This window comes from Triticum aestivum, chromosome 3D (assembly GCF_018294505.1).
Source record: "Triticum aestivum cultivar Chinese Spring chromosome 3D, IWGSC CS RefSeq v2.1, whole genome shotgun sequence".
NCBI lineage: Eukaryota > Viridiplantae > Streptophyta > Magnoliopsida > Poales > Poaceae > Triticum > Triticum aestivum.
Genome location: NC_057802.1, coordinates 351,044,654 through 351,060,351, shown reverse-complemented (window position 1 = coordinate 351,060,351; position 15,698 = coordinate 351,044,654). Strand labels below are relative to the sequence as shown.

The 15,698-nt window shown below is 46.3% G+C and overlaps 1 protein-coding gene across 2 annotated transcripts; it reads left to right on the top strand.

The window, feature by feature from the left end:
• Positions 1–3,103: 3,103 nt before the first annotated feature.
• LOC123078822 (uncharacterized) lies at positions 3,104–10,308 on the top strand. Of its 2 annotated transcripts, XM_044501449.1 has the most exons (4): positions 3,104–4,421; positions 4,500–6,027; positions 7,376–7,532; positions 9,878–10,308. In XM_044501449.1, exons 1-2 carry the CDS (start codon positions 3,120–3,122, stop codon positions 5,217–5,219), a joined length of 2,022 nt encoding a protein of 673 aa, XP_044357384.1. In that variant the 5' UTR covers positions 3,104–3,119; the 3' UTR covers positions 5,220–6,027; positions 7,376–7,532; positions 9,878–10,308. The 2 variants fall into 2 exon arrangements, with proteins under 2 accessions (XP_044357384.1, XP_044357383.1); XM_044501448.1 differs by having other exon boundaries at positions 3,111–6,027.
• The last annotated feature ends 5,390 nt before the right edge of the window (positions 10,309–15,698 follow it).

The window sequence follows — 15,698 nt, the reverse complement described above, 5'->3', positions numbered from 1 at the left end:
TCCTAAACGTCTGCTCTGGATTAGCATGAATGCGAAGGACTATTGGAGTGGTTGCTCGGAGAGGTTTTTGAGTGGGACCGCTTGTCATCCGCGTACGTGGTGGAGGTCCAGACGCCCACAAACTTTCCCAGGTTTGGTGCCGGTTTGCGAAAAATTTGAATGCGCTGACGCGTCCACAGACGTTTGCGACACCGTAATGGATGGTAAAAGAATATTTGGATGCGTTGGTTCGGACATTTGTGAGTGTTATAATGGACGGTGTTAGAGATGCCCTTAAATTGGTGGGCAACCTCGGAGAGCTCCCGCAAGTCTGACCCACTTTGGCGCTCAGGCACTCGTGATTGGAGTAATTTTCTTCTTCTTCTTCTTCTTCTTCTTCTTGTTTTTAGCAGGTTTTTTAATAAATACATGCGCGGAATTTGTTATAGATTTAAGAAACGTGTAATAGCAAGATTAAAACTGTCATACTCTAGAATATATATATACACACACACACACACATATATATGACGTGTTTTTAAAAATATTCATGAATTTTAAAAATATTTATCATATTTATAAAATATTCAAATATACAAAATTTCTATGACTTTCAGAAATGTTGAATCTAAAAGAGGTCTCAATATTAAGAACATCACATCTATAAAAATATGAAATACTAAAATTTGTTCATGAATTTCGAAAATGTCCACGAACTAAAAAGGTAAAATAAAGGAAAAAAGAAAATATTATAACAAAAACAGAGAAAAAAGGGATAAAAATAAAAAAAAAATAGATTAGAAAACCGTGAAAGTGGGTCACACTAGTCCATAGAAAACCGCTAAAACAAAGAGAAAAACCAAACAAAAAGATTTAACATGAAAGAGAACAAAATTGCTCACACTAGTTCCGCTCGTTCCAGTTGGGCAGGACCATTAGCGTGCTCGCCTATGCAATTGACCGTCAACTTGCCGCAATGAGCAACGTGTATAGAACATTTTCCCGTGGGTGCGGGTTTATGGTTGACGAGCTCTAGGCAACCAGCTTTTTTGAAAAAATAAAACAAAACCCATATATTAAAGTTTGATTTTTTTTCTAAAAAACACATGTGAAAACTTGTATATTTTCATTACAGGTATGTGAAATTTCGTTCAAAATATTGTTATTTGTAAGCCACATAGAGAAAACAAGAAACTGGCCCAACAACAAAAAATTTACCCATTTTAAAAATCATATTTGTCTTATTTTTTTGCACACCATGTGTGATTATATATTGTTATGAAATTTCATACTTGCGCAGTATACAAGTATACATGTGTATTAACAAAAGGAATTCTAAATTTTTGCAATGTATATTTTCGATTTCCACACCTCGTCCACGGGTGCAAAGAGCTTCACCTTTCGTGGGCCGCAGCATTGCCATTCATGAGCCCGGGCTGGGGTCCTTGGGGCCTGGTTAAGTCCCTCAAAGGCACTGTTCAGGAGCCAGCCCATAGTAAACCAGTTGTCACCCATCCTCCCTCGCCGCCGCCGTCGCCATTACCCAAAACAGCTCCCATGTCCACCGCGGCCGTTCCCTCCGACGAGTCCTGCCGCCCTGGCTGGGTCCTACTCCACGGCCATGCCCACATCGAAAAAATCCGCGACGAAACCACCGCGAAGTGCAGCACGAAGACCAACGAGGAGATCTTTGCTTCCTTTTCCCGCCGCCACCCGCCGCTCCCCTCCAACCTATACGTGGACTGCCCGGGACGCACCCTCCTTCATCCCCCCGGCGTCCTCTCCATGGCCGACGACCTCATCCTGTTCAACGCATGCGTTGGGTCTGATCGCCGCTACCCCCGCTTAGTCGAGCGGGACTTCTTCGTCTACCGTGCCGGCCCCAGACCGCCTTCTCTCAAGATGCTACCTCGCCCGCACACTCCGATTGCCAGTATCCACGAGGTCGTCGTCGTCGTACCACGCGGCCGCGACCACTACGCCATCGCCGCGCTTGTTCCCCACGTACACGAGAACAGCAGTTTTGTCCTCCACCAGTTCGACTCCGAAGCCGGGACCTGGATCTCCAGGGTGCTGCGCGTCGACCCGCCGCAGGAGCCTTTCCCGGAGCCAATCCCCATGGACCTCAGCCAGATATTTTACCACACGACAAACTGTGCGATCACGGTCGGAAGCGCCATCGGCTGGGTCGATCTCTGGCGTGGCATCATCCTCTGGGACATGCTGGGCAATGAGCGTACACTCACTGGCATGCCGGTTCCGCTTCCGATGAAGCAAATCAGAGCTTCTGATGCGTCAGACCGGAGATTAGGCCATGCGAGGTATACCCGTGGTATTTCCTTCATCAATGGCAGCCTCAGGTTTGTCGAGCTGCAATTTGAAGTCCTTCACCTTCATGGTTTGTATGATGAAGAAACCGGGTGGCCGATCTCCGAAACGAAAAGCTGGACGATCACCACATGGAACAATAGAGGCATGAGTGAGCTTCATAGTGATTGGGACGAGGACTGCACACTCCGAGCTTCCGAAATTGCTGTCGGCGACGACACCAAATCTGAGCTCTCACTTCTGCTGCGAGACGGCTGCGATGATCATGCGGATGCGGAGCAGCGAGGCTTGCAGAACCTTTTTGTGTCTGACCCACATTTTGGCATGAATGACAGCGATGCCGATGGTGATATTATTTACCTGACTGCCAGGGTGAAATTCTTGCACCCGAAGTCATGGATTCTCGCTATTGATATGAAGAACCACAGGGTGCAAAGTGTGGCTATGTCTGCTCCTCTACCTAAAGGATTGCCCTGTGTCGATTCAAACTATTGCACTTGCATTATCTCCAAATGTACAAATTAACACTCCAGCAGGTAATTATACTGCTCTACTCTATACCAGCACACATCTGCTTCTCTGATGCTTACATTGCTTAAGGGTGCCGATTAAGGCACTTAGTTTTGTGTGCTTCAATCTGTGCTAAGATACATGCATAATAAATTGATCACAGATGTACTACTTTCAATCAAGAGAATAAGTATATACTTCGAAGTGCATATTAATTAGTACATACCACTGTTCCTGTAACATATACTTATTATCTCCTACCGAGCTTAGATTTATGAATTACTTGAATACATTTTCGAAATATGAGTTTTTTAAAACCATGGGGACAATTGCCCCGCTCCCCCGCGACGGCGACTCCACAACCACCGCACGCCATTGCCCCCGCCGTAGATCTAGCCGCGCGCGCTCCGCGCCATGCCTCCTCGGCGGCGTGGGCTGCGCCCGGCGGCCGGAGCCACTCCCCCTCCCCCTTCCCTTTCACCCACTCGATATCCCCCGCTAGTCCACGAGCACTTCTCGGAGATGGTGAGATTGATTTCACCGGTTCCGCAGGCGGTGCTCATGGCGGTCGGAGATCGGAGGTGGGTGGAAAGGGCGACCAGGATCCGGGACACTACCTTCGTGTGGATCCAGCGGGTTCAAGAGTGGAAGGTGGCAGATCAGGCGGTGGTGGCGGCAAGAGATCCAGAGACGCGAGCTGCGGCGGTCAGGTATGCAGAGGTTTGTCGTTTGAGGGCAGAGGTAGAGCAGAGGATTTTGGCGAAGAGGATCTACGACGAAGCCTCTGTGGCGGAGAGACGAAGGATGCCTTCCTTCCCTCTCTCCCAGTCAGCCGATTTCATCCAGTGGGCGAGGACGGAGGCGAAATCCGAAGATCCCAGGAGGGCGTTGAGATGGGAGGGATTATTGGGGGTGCTGCCTACCGGTGCGCCGCTAAACACCACGTCCTGGCCATCGCCGTCCCTGCTGGATTGAGCCCAGTTGGATTTGCTACGCCCCCAGATTCCCCAGTTCCGTGCGGAGGAGGAGATGCTAAGAGGCAAGTCTCGCCGGCGCCATTGTCGTTCGGGTCTCCAGTGAGAAGAGCTGTGGGGCGGAACAGAGTCGCTGCCAGGAGGGCCCTACTGGTCAGCGAGCAGTGGTCACCGGGCCCTGTCAGTCCCGTCACCGTCGGTGTGGAGAAGGGAGTGGTTGCGCCTTTACAAAAGGCACCTCCGCGTGGAGATCTGGATCCGCATCAAGAGGGGGTGGGTCGGAGAGGGGTTAGGGTTCGTCCCACCTACAGAAACTCTAGTCGAGCCACCCTGGTGTGGATTCAGAAGAAGAAATTTGCCTCAGGAGAGTTCACTGAAGCTGATTGCCACCCGATTGGGATTTCAGACCACCTTCCTGTTCCAAAGAATTTCTCCTTCTCGCGTGACTATTGGGCAAGAAAATCGAGGAAGATCACCTTCGCATCCATTGTCAAGATGGCAGGAGGGGGGAGAGATCCTAGCTCTCGAGGGGGAAGGTACGGCTCTGGGAGGGGGCGCGTTGGTCGTCCGCCTGCTCCTACCCCGTCGGGCCAGGAAGGGGCAGTGCAGCCGCCTCCGCCCCAGGCGCCGGTACCTACTCCTCCACCCATGTCGATCTACGCCAAGCCTCCAATTTTCCCAATTGATTCGGCTCAAGCTATGATGCAGGCGGGAGGTCAGATGTTTGGGTACCCCCAGATGCAACAAATGCAGCAGATGCCACCTTGGCCGAATCAGCAGAATTTCCCTTACCAATATCTACCTCCTACTCAGGTGTTTCCACAGCCTTTTAACCCTCAGATGCAGCAAATTCAATATGGAGGGAGTGGATCTTCCACTGGGGGCAGTGTGCAGAGCAGCCAGCCAGAATCCAGTAAGAATAAGAAGAAGAAAAATCAGAAAAATAGGCAGACAACTGTGCAGACAAGTGTTTCCAGTGAAGATTCAGCTTCCTTTAACATCGATCCCAAGTATGTTGGAGCTATCTGTTATAATTGTGGGCAGCCTGGTCATTTTGTTGGTATGTGCCCCACTCCCAAAGCTTGCTTCATATGCAAGACCCCTGGCCACCACATGGACTCTTGCCCTACCTGGTACAAGCCTTATCCAGCAGCTATGTATTGGGGGAGTGCCAATAATGGTCTTGGTCTTTTCCACATAGAGACTGGTGGCAAGGAAGACAATGATTGGCTGAACTTTGGTAATGTTGGACTAGTCTTAGTTGAAAAGGGAGAGATTAATGAAGCAGAGCTGGGTGGTTGCTTTTCTGAGATGTGGAAAACCAATTGGCCCTGGCAGATCAGGAGATATGACAACAAAAAATTCATTGTCAGGTTCCCCCCAACAAAAAAATCAAAGAACTGGTGGAATACCCCTCCATCAACCTAAAGAAGGAGGGGTGACTATTTCCTTTAGTGACTGGAATGGAGAGATGCCAGCTTTTGATTATCTGTAGGAAACTTGGATTGTGATTGAAGGAATACCTCCCAAATCGATATCCTGGAATATTATTTCTCAGATATCTACTATGCTTGGTGTCCTTGTCAATGTGGACTGGCACACTATCTTCAGGAGCTTTTATGAGAAGGTGAGGATTCAGGTTGCAGTGAGAGATACTACCAAGATTCCCAGAGATAGAATGGTGGAGATCAACCATGAGCTGTATTTACTAAAATTCTCTGTGGAAACTGGTTTAGGGAGTGGTCAATCAGACATACCTCCAGGTCCTGATGATGATACTTCACAGAAAAAGCACACTGAAGAGGAGTTTGATACTAGTGAGGATGATTTGCTTGGAGAGGATATGGACACTGGCAATAGTAACCAAATTAGCAAGGATAAACTAATGTTGTTGGGCCTAGTGGGACTGCTCAAAAGTGTTCCACTCCTGCCCCTATTTCCAATGCCTCTAATATGGTCTCCTCCAGGGTACTAGGTGCCCCTATGACCAAAAGCTACCTTGAGGTGGTGAAGAAGAACCAAGTCAACTTCGGAGGCCCTCTGTTGGAGCAATTCGAAGCTGCTGCTGTAGTGACGGAAACTGTGACTCAGAAGAATTGCATCGCTCAACAGAAATGGGGGCCTGTGGTAGCCTCCAGGGTTAGTACCCGGAACAAGAAAGATAACAGACCTGTTATACAAAAAGCTCAAGAGTTGAAGCAAATCAAAAACCTGGAAAAACCTACGTTGAGAAAAGGTACTCAAAACTCTTTTGCATGTCTTGATGATACCTTTCTGATTAATACTGTAGAATGCTCAGGGATTAGCCTGGGTACCAGCAGTGAAAACATCAGAGAGAATATTGGTATTATCAAACAGGTAGAAATAGATAGACTTGCTAAGTTTAATTCTGAAAACCCTGATATATTTCTGCCTCCCAATATAGATATTACTGGTGAGGAATTTCAGAGTTCCTAAACCTGGTTCTAGGGATAATGGTGAGACAGAAGTGGGGGCACATAGTAATGGACCCTCTACTTCAGACTCCCCTGGATTGAGGTTCTAAAATCCTTCTCCTGCAAAGGGAGAAGGAGAATTAATTTTAATTATAAATGATAGGTGTTTTCTGGAATATTAGAGGGCTAAATGGCCCCAATAAGATTGACAGATTAAAAGAGCTCATTAGAGCCAACCGTCCTGATTTTATTTGTATTTCTGAGACTAAAAAAGAGGAGTTTACTATTCTTCAACTTGAAGCTTTTGATCCTAGATCCAATTTCCAATGGAAATGGCTCCCTGCTATTAATACTGCAGGAGGGATCGTGATTGGTATTAAGGTAGATATCCTTGACATTGTTCAATGGGATCTACACAAATACTGCATTTCATGTGTGCTTAGGAACAAACAAGATTGCTCTATTTGGAGAGTTATTCCTGTTTATGGTTCTGCCTATGACCAGTTTAAATTGGATTTCATTAATGAACTTCATTACATTCTGGCTGGATGGACAGGACCCACTCTAGTAGGTGGTGATTTCAATCTAATTAGAGAGGCTAGTGATAAAAACACTGGTGCTATTAATCAGCACTGGGCTGACCTCTTTAATGATTGGATTAATAAATTTGGTTTGATTGAGCTCAAATTAAATGGGAGAAAGTTCACTTGGGGTAACAACCAGGACCATCTGGTGATGGCTACTATAGACAGAGTTTTCATGTCCACTGATTGGGCCTCTGAATTCCCTGGAGTTCAACTTAGAGCCCTCCCTAGATTGGGGAGTGATCACACCCCTCTGGTTCTCAACACTTGTGCCTTCCCCATTCACAAAAGTAAACTTTTTAGATTTGAGAAATGGAGGTTGAGGGCTTTAGAGAGGTTGTTATTAAAGCCTGGACTGCCAATTGCCCCTTTACTAAGGCTATAGATATTTGGCAGTTCAAAATTAGGAATTCCAGAAAAGCCATCAAAGGGTGGATGGCCAATTATGAGGCTGAGCAAAACAGGCAGAAACAAGCTTTAGTGGCTGAATATAACTGCTTGGATATTATCTCTGAAACTAATCCCCCTTCCCCTAACACTAACAGCAGAATCAAAAAAATTGCAGGTGACTTGGAGGGAATATGGAGGAAGGAAGAAATCAAAGCCAGACAGAGATCCAGAGAGAGATATACTTGAAGGAGACCTGAATGATGGCTATTTTAAAGCTATAGCAAACCAGAAGAGAAGGAGGAAACAGATTATGGTGCTAGAAGGAGATGCAGGTAAGGTGACTGATCATAATGATATTACGAAAGTTGCTGTTGATTACTACAAAAAACTATTTGGTTTTCAAGATAAAATTAACATTAACCTTCGAGATGACTTTTGGGAAGTTGGAGAGAAAGTTACTGATGCTCATAACAACATCCTGGATGCCCCCTTCTCTGAAAAAGAGATTGAAGAGGTTGTCTTCGGCTCTTATGCAGAAGGAGCCCCTGGGCCTGATGGCTTTCCCTTTTTATTTTATCAACAATTTTGGGACCTTATAAAAGGTGATTTATTTGCTTTATTTCGTGATTGGGAGAAAGATGAGCTAGATCTATATAGGCTCAACTTCTCTTTGTTAACTCTAGTTCCCAAAGAGGCTGATGCTAGTAAGATAGATAAATTCAGACCCCTTGCCATGATTAATTGTAGCTTCAAAATCTTTGCCAAATGTGCCACTATTAAGTTTGGCCCCATTTGCAAAGATTTAATTTCCTTGAACCAGACAGCCTTCATTAAAGGCAGATATATTGCTGAGAGTATTATCACAGCTCATGAAATTATTTATTCTGTGTACTCTAGTAAACAATCTGGTTTTGTTTTTAAACTAGACTATGAGAAAGCCTATGACATGATTAACAGAGATTTCCTGATTGACATGATGCACAAGAGAGGTTAGCTCTGGGTGGATGAAGAAGGTTACTTCTTTATTACACCAAGGATCTGTTGGGGTTACTATTAACAATGCCAATAGTGATTTTTTTTATTACTGGTAAAGGAGTCAGACAAGGGGACCCTTACTCCCCTCTTCTATTTAATTTGGTAGCTGATGTTTTTACTAGAATTCTTGTTAAAGCATCTAGAAACAACATCCTGGAAGGTCTTTTCCCTAGTTCCAATCCAGCTGGTATTATTAGCATGCAATATGCTGATTACACCTTGTTATTTTTTAGTAACAACCCTGCTCATGCCAGGAACCTTAAATGGCTGATGTCCTGTTTTGAGCAAATTTCTGGGATGAGAATTAACTTTCACAAATGTGATTTGGTGCCCATTAATGTGATGAGGAAGAAGCAAAAATATTTGCTCAAATCCTTGGTTGCAAACTGGGTGATTTTCCCATTAAATATTTAGGAGCTCCTCTCCACCACAGAAAGTTGAATAAATGTGAACTTCAACCTACTGTTGATAAAATTATTAAAAAAAGGGGGCTGGGTGGAGAGGCAGATTACTGTCTTCGGGCAAGAGGCTCACATTAGTGAAAACCTGCTTGGCCACTATACCTAGTTACCTTATGGGGGTCTTTAAATTTCCTAAATGGGCCATTAAGTTGATTAATTCTCAGCTGACTCACTGTTTTTGGGATGATTATGAGGGCCATCACAAATTTCACCTTGCTGCTTGGGGGAGTGTGACCCTGGCAAAGCAGCATGGGGGGCTTGGCATTCCTAACATTGCAGATATGAACCTTTGCCTTTTAGCTTCCTGGATTAAGAGATACTTTTTAGATGAGGGCAAGATTTGGAAACAAGTCATTGATGCCAAATACAACACTCATAATCCTAACATTTTTGCTTGTTCTGCTAATGGTGCTTCCCCCTTCTGGAAAGGGATTTTGTGGGCTGCTAAAGCTGCTAACATAGGTTATTCCTGGATTATCGGGAATGGCAAGAGTGTCAGGTTTTGGGAAGACCAGTGGATTGGCCATACCACCCTGGCTACTAAATATTGGGGTTTATATAGCATTGCCAATGAACAGAATATCACTGTAAGTGATGTCTGGGACGGCACTAATCTGAAAATCTCTTTTAGGAGATGTTTTACTCGTGATATGTTAGCTGAGTGGAATGATTTATTCAGCTACATTCAAAATATTGTGCTGATAGATAAAGACGACACTGTTTGTTGGAATTATGATTCAAAGGGTGTTTACACAGTTAAATCCTTCTACAAAATCATCAATTTTAGAGGCGTTCACCCTGGGGACCTCTTTTCCATCTGGAATATCAAAGTCCCCCTGCGCAATCATATTTTTCTTTGGCTCATGTCTAAGAATAAACTCTTGACTAGGGATAACTTGCAGAAAAGACAAACGGTAGAAGATGCTACCTGTCTTTTCTGTAGTGATCCTGAAACTATTGAGCATTTGTTTTTTGGATGTGTTGTTTCGATGGAAATGTGGAGAGTGATTGGGGACATTTCTAACAACCATTCTGGGATGTCTATGACTGACATGCTCGAATGGTGGTCCTTTAACAAAAATCACCCGACAGATTGTTTACTGCATTCTGCTGCCCTATGGGTTATATGGAAATATCGTAACGACATGTGCTTCAATCATATCCCCTGGGTTGGGATGCAGGTGCTGTGGAGGAGGGTTGCTGCTACTTTGGACAGCTGGGCGGTCCGATGCTCAGGCCCTGTCAAGGAAAAAGTGCTATACTTGGTGCGGAAGCTGGAGCAATTAGCAAGATCCCCGCCCCTCCTGCTGTGGCCGGACCCTGGCTAGGTCTGCATAAGTGCTCGGAGGTGCTGCGAGGGCGCGATACCATTTGATTCCTTGCCTGCGGGCTGTAGCTCCTTCCGAGATTGTTATTCCCTTTGAGTGAGAAACTGTGGCCCTGTGGGCATGGTCTGCTCTTATTTTGCTGGGGCAGCGTGTGTGCTGTTTTTCCCCCCGCGTACCTGTATCGGATGTTGGAGCTTGTGTGGTTTCATTTGGCAATGCAAATGGAACCGGGGCGTTGAGCCCTTTTCCTCTTAAAAAATTATCTCCTACCGTTTTGTTGAAAAGAAGCATACTTCAATGTGCATAGTACTATATACACCTTTTCTTAATCTTGTAATAGTGGTATATGCTTCATGAGTACAGTAGCATCACTACAAGGTGTATGCTTCTTTTTAGAAGTATATACCAATTATTTCCATAATATATACCATTCTCTACCTTGTATATATTTTTCGTGGCTTTTTTGAAGAAAAAAAGTATAGACTACAATGTGCTTGGTAGTATAATATTGTACCACTTATTTATTAATCTTGTAATAATGCGAAAGTGTCCTTCTGCTCCCGAGCTCAAATGAGCTTGGTGAACAGTAAAATAAAAAAAATCCATTTTTTGGAGAAAAGTTCTAAATGCTTGCAAAAATTCATCATGGAATCACATTTCTGTAAAGCTTGGCAAAAAAAAGGCAAATTCGGTGCTCCAAAATGCTTTTGAAAGTAGTATTTTCAGACTATTGGGTTTTTTTGGCAAGCCTTCCAGGAATATGATTTCATGAGGAAATTTTGCAAGCACTTAAAACTTCTGTCAATGTTTCTCCAAAAAAAGTTGGATTTTTTGAAAAAATATCGATTTTACTGTTCACCCGAGCTCATTTGAGCTCGGGAGCATAAACTCTGCGTCCGTAATAGTGGCATCTTGCTTTTTTCTTCTTCATAAGAGGATTCACAAAGTGGCAAGCTTGCCTCTAAACTGGGACCCATGGTCATGCCTCTAATCTCAGCTGAAAACTGCGCAATGTGTAGCCTCTATCTTTAGTGCCAAAACTAGACAAACAACTGAATAATATATGCTACCTTTGTCAACCAATCCATCACTCCCTCCTACAATTAACTGGCTGGCAAGTGGGGACAGTGAAATATTTTATTCAGCAAGAAGCCTTGGAGGCGGGCGCTCAGCTTGGAGGCGTCTCCAGGTTTTTTTGGCTTAGAGGCAGAGGATGCAGTGTATAGAGGCAACGTTTAGAGACTTGGAGGCAGCCTTAGAGGCGGAAAATATCCACACTGTGGATGCCCTAAGAACGCAACTTTAGTCTGCATCTAGGATTTCAAGAAGGGAGAGTCATACAACTGCGGTATGACTTGGGACAAATTCTTAGGGTGAATATATTTGTTACGCAATAACTGAATCCACTCCCCGTCTTCCTCAGAAGAAAGCATGTACAACCATTTACTAAGGAAACATTTGTTCTTAATCTTAAGATCTTGAATGCTTGCACCCCCTTGATCTTTAGGCCGACATAGAATAACTCACCTCGCCAGGCGATATTCAGACTTATGTTCATCACTCTGCCATAAAATCTAGAGCTAGAGCGGTAGAAAACAAGTGGACTTCAAAAAAGATAGCATGACCATAGGAAGGCTCGTGAACAAGAATTTACTATGATCAACCGACCGTCACAAGACACCATTTTACCTTTGAAACAACTTTGTTTCTTTTCAAAGTCGTCTTCAATACAATTTCACTCTTTATTAATGAGTTCGCGATGGTGTATTGATATCCTGCAATGGTGTATTGTTCATAATGGTTTTCTTCTTTGGCGCATCAGAAGTAGAATAATCCAGTCTTGTGAAAATTAATCTTAAGCCTTGTTTGAAAATACAGTATCAAATTTCATATTAACCGCCCTGTCCATATCTCGTTTCATGAAAATGTTAGTGTGATTAGCGTAGTGTAGAATGGATGATGGGTCGCCGAAATGAATATTGGGTTATATAGTAACTCACAGTAAGATGCTTAGGACGTGAATTGCAGTGGTGGATTCGATTAGGAAGGCGCTTTCGGAAAGTATGCACCTAATAAAGAAGAAAGGCTCGAATTTCTTTCTGCAAACAGGCAAAAGCTTAATTATGTGCCACGCCACATCCATATCCATATATGCAGCTTTGCTGGAACGATTCACCCATCACTGGTGAGACTTGACAGAGCATTGAACAAGAGGCACAGGGCTGTCGGCGAAATGACGAGCCTACGACTGCGAGGTAACCGGAAGGACGCTTCTATATGTGGACCAGATGCGGTAAGTGCGGCCGCCATTGAACCGCTGGATTGGATCACGAGAAATGCCAGATTCGGATCTGGGATCCGGGGGTCCTTCTGTTTTCACTTTTTCAGTGGGGTCTGAGGAGGCAAGGCAGCAGAGCTCACACGTGCCACCGAGTCGGATGAGGGATGACACGGATCGGCGTCACGCGCGCATTCCTGCTCAGGCGCAGCACCGACGCGCCTGCCTCTGCTTGCTATTGCTAGAGCCAACCCCATGGTTGCTAAAGCATCTACAGTCGGACTTGGTAAATCTGGACTCTCAAATGCCCGTAAACATGTATGTGCATGTCTGTAAAAGTATTCGGAAGGGCCCTCATATTTTCGTCCCGGCATTCACATATTTTAAATTCGAACTCTCAAATCCATGTAAATACCTGCACATCGATTATACAAGACAATATCGCACGTAAATAGCACATGTTGGTACGAAGCATAGATAGCGTTTACATAAAGTTTATTTTAAGTGACAAACTCAAGCATTGTCTCCTTGTTGTCATTGTGAGTCTACATGTGCTCCACAAGATCATTGAGTAGTTGCGTGTGCACCCGCGAATCTTGAAGATTCTGATGCATCTGCAAAAAGTTCATCAGCTGAACCGCATCTTGATCTTCCGGGATTTCAAGTTATTCTCCAGGCGCTTCGAAATCATGGGTTTGGGCTACACTATCACCCTCATCCTCGACAATCATATTGTGTAGAATAACACAATATGTCATTAGCTGCCACAAAGTTTCTGATTCCCACATCATTGCAGCGCTCCGCACAATTCCCCAACGAGCTTGAAGCACACCAAATATCCTCTCCACATCCTTCCTAGCCGCTTTTTGCATTGTTAGTGGCTCTGTTTATTGCCACGTGGCTCGGATATGGTCTTCACAAATGCCGCCCACTGAGGTACCATCGGCAAGATAGTACCCCATGTTGTAGTATCGGCCGTTGACGGTGTAGTTGCATGGCGGTGATTCCCCATTGCAAAGTCTCCTGAACACCGGAGATCATGGAAGCACGCTGATGTTGTTGTGAGAACCGGACATTCGAAAGAAAGCATGCCAAATCCATAAGTCATGTGATGTCACCGCTTCTAGTATGATGGTGGCCTCTGTGGTGTGACCTCGATACATTCCCCGCGGACTTTTGGGGCGGTTCGTCCATTGCCAATGCATGCAATCAATTGATCCGAGCATTCCTGGAAACCCCCTTGCCTCTCCAATAGCCAACAACTTCTCTGTGTCCTGCCCATTTGGTTCTCTGAGATACTCAAGTCCAAACACCTCCACCGCGGTGCGGGCAAACTTGATAATATTCTTTAGTCACGTGCTCTCCCCCATCCTGACCATCTCACCAACGGCATCTGCAGCAGTACCAAGTGCAAGCTTCCTCAGAGCAGCCGTGCACTTATGCTTGGTCGAGAAAGAGAGTTGGCCGCAACAATCCTTGTGAGCTTGAAGTAGTCGTCATGTGCCTCCACTCCCTTCACAATGTGCAAAAACAATGGTTTCTGCATGCGAAAACGGCGACGAAACCATGGATCATTCGGGAAAGTAGGTTTGGGAACAAAGTAGTCCTTGTGCAGTAGCTTTGCCCCGGACACCCTGACCCGGTTGATCACTCTTCTCCCTTTGATTGAGCCCTTGAAGTTGAGAATATGCTTCACTTGTGGGTCCATTTCCTCTTGCATCCTCATGAGCATAATCATGTCTACTTCTTCGTCTGAATCCGACGAATCGAAGAACCCATCTTGAATAATTTGGTCAAGCTCCGTCGGTCCATACCCCTCGTCTGACGAAGCATCTGAATCCATCATTTTACATAACAACATCACAAAAAATCCGGTCAGACCATGTGTCAAACACATCAAGCGCAAAGACGGAGCCAGAGAATTGCCGGACATACCATGGTGGCGTCTGGGATGACAACGACGTCCCCCGCGGCGAGGACATGAGGACTCTTCCGGAGCTGGCAGCGGAGAGCCTGGGAACGGCTGTGGAGCGGGCGCGGCGACGAGCGCGAGACGGGCGGCGCGAAGGGGGAAGAAGAGAGGAGATAGAAAATGGATCCGGCTGGTCTTCGGGGTGGTTTTGGTGCAATTTGGGGTGGGGTCGGGCTGTCGAGTCCGACGTGGCGGGCATGCTCGGGCACACCCGGGCGCTGTTGGGAATCGTAGCATAATTTTGAAATTTTCCTACGCTCACCAAGATGCATCTATGGAGTATACTAGCAACGAGGGGAAGGGAGTGCATCTACATACCCTTGTAGATCGCGAGCGGAAGCGTTCCAATGAACGTGGATGACGGAGTCGTACTCGCCGTGATCCAAATCACCGATGACCGAGTGCCGAACGGACGACACCTCCGCGTTCAACACACGTACGGTGCAGCGACGTCTCCTCCTTCTTGATCCAGCAAGGGGGAAGGAGAGGTTGATGGAGATCCAGCAGCACGACGGCGTGGTGGTGGATGTAGCGGGTCTCGTGCAGGGCTTCGCCGAGCTTCTACGAGAGAGAGAGAGAGGTGTTGCAGGGGAGGAGGGAGGCGCCCAAGGCTGTTGTGTGCTGCCCTCCCTCCCCCCCTTTATATAGGCCCCCTGGGGGGGCACCGGCCCTGGAGATCAGATCCAAGGGGGGGGCGGCGGCCAAGTGGGGGGAAGGGGTGCCTTGCCCCCCAAGGCAAGGGGGAACTCCCCCCCTAGGGTTCCCAACCCTAGGCGCATGGGGGGAGGCCCAAGGGGGGCGCCCCAGCCCACTAGGGGCTGGTTCCCTTCCACTTTCAGCCCACGGGGCCCTCCGGGACAGGTGGCCCCACCCGGTGGACCCCCGGGACCCTTCCGGTGGTCCCGGTACAATACCGATAACCCCCGAAACTTTCCCGGTGGCCGAAACTGGACTTCCTATATATAATTCTTCACCTCCGGACCATTCCGGAACCTCTCGTGACGTCCGGGATCTCATCCGGGACTCCGAACAACTTTCGGGTTTCCGCATACATATATCTCTACAACCCTAGCGTCACCGGACCTTAAGTGTGTAGACCCTACGGGTTCGGGAGACATGCAGACATGACCGAGACGCCTCTCCGGTCAATAACCAACAGCGGGATCTGGATACCCATGTTGGCTCCCACATGTTCCACGATGATCTCATCGGATGAACCACGGTGTCGAGGATTCAATCAATCCCGTATACAATTCCCTTTGTCAATCGGTATGTTACTTGCCCGAGATTCGATCGTCGGTATCCCAATACCTTGTTCAATCTCGTTACCGGCAAGTCTCTTTACTCGTACCGCAATGCATGATCCCGTGACTAACGCCTTAGTCACATTGAGCTCATTATGATGATGCATTACCGAGTGGGCC

Coding starts and splice junctions, on each gene's coding strand:
- LOC123078822 (XM_044501448.1), top strand. CDS start 3,120: ATGAGTTTTTTAAAACCATGGGGACAATTGCCCCGCTCCCCCGCGACG.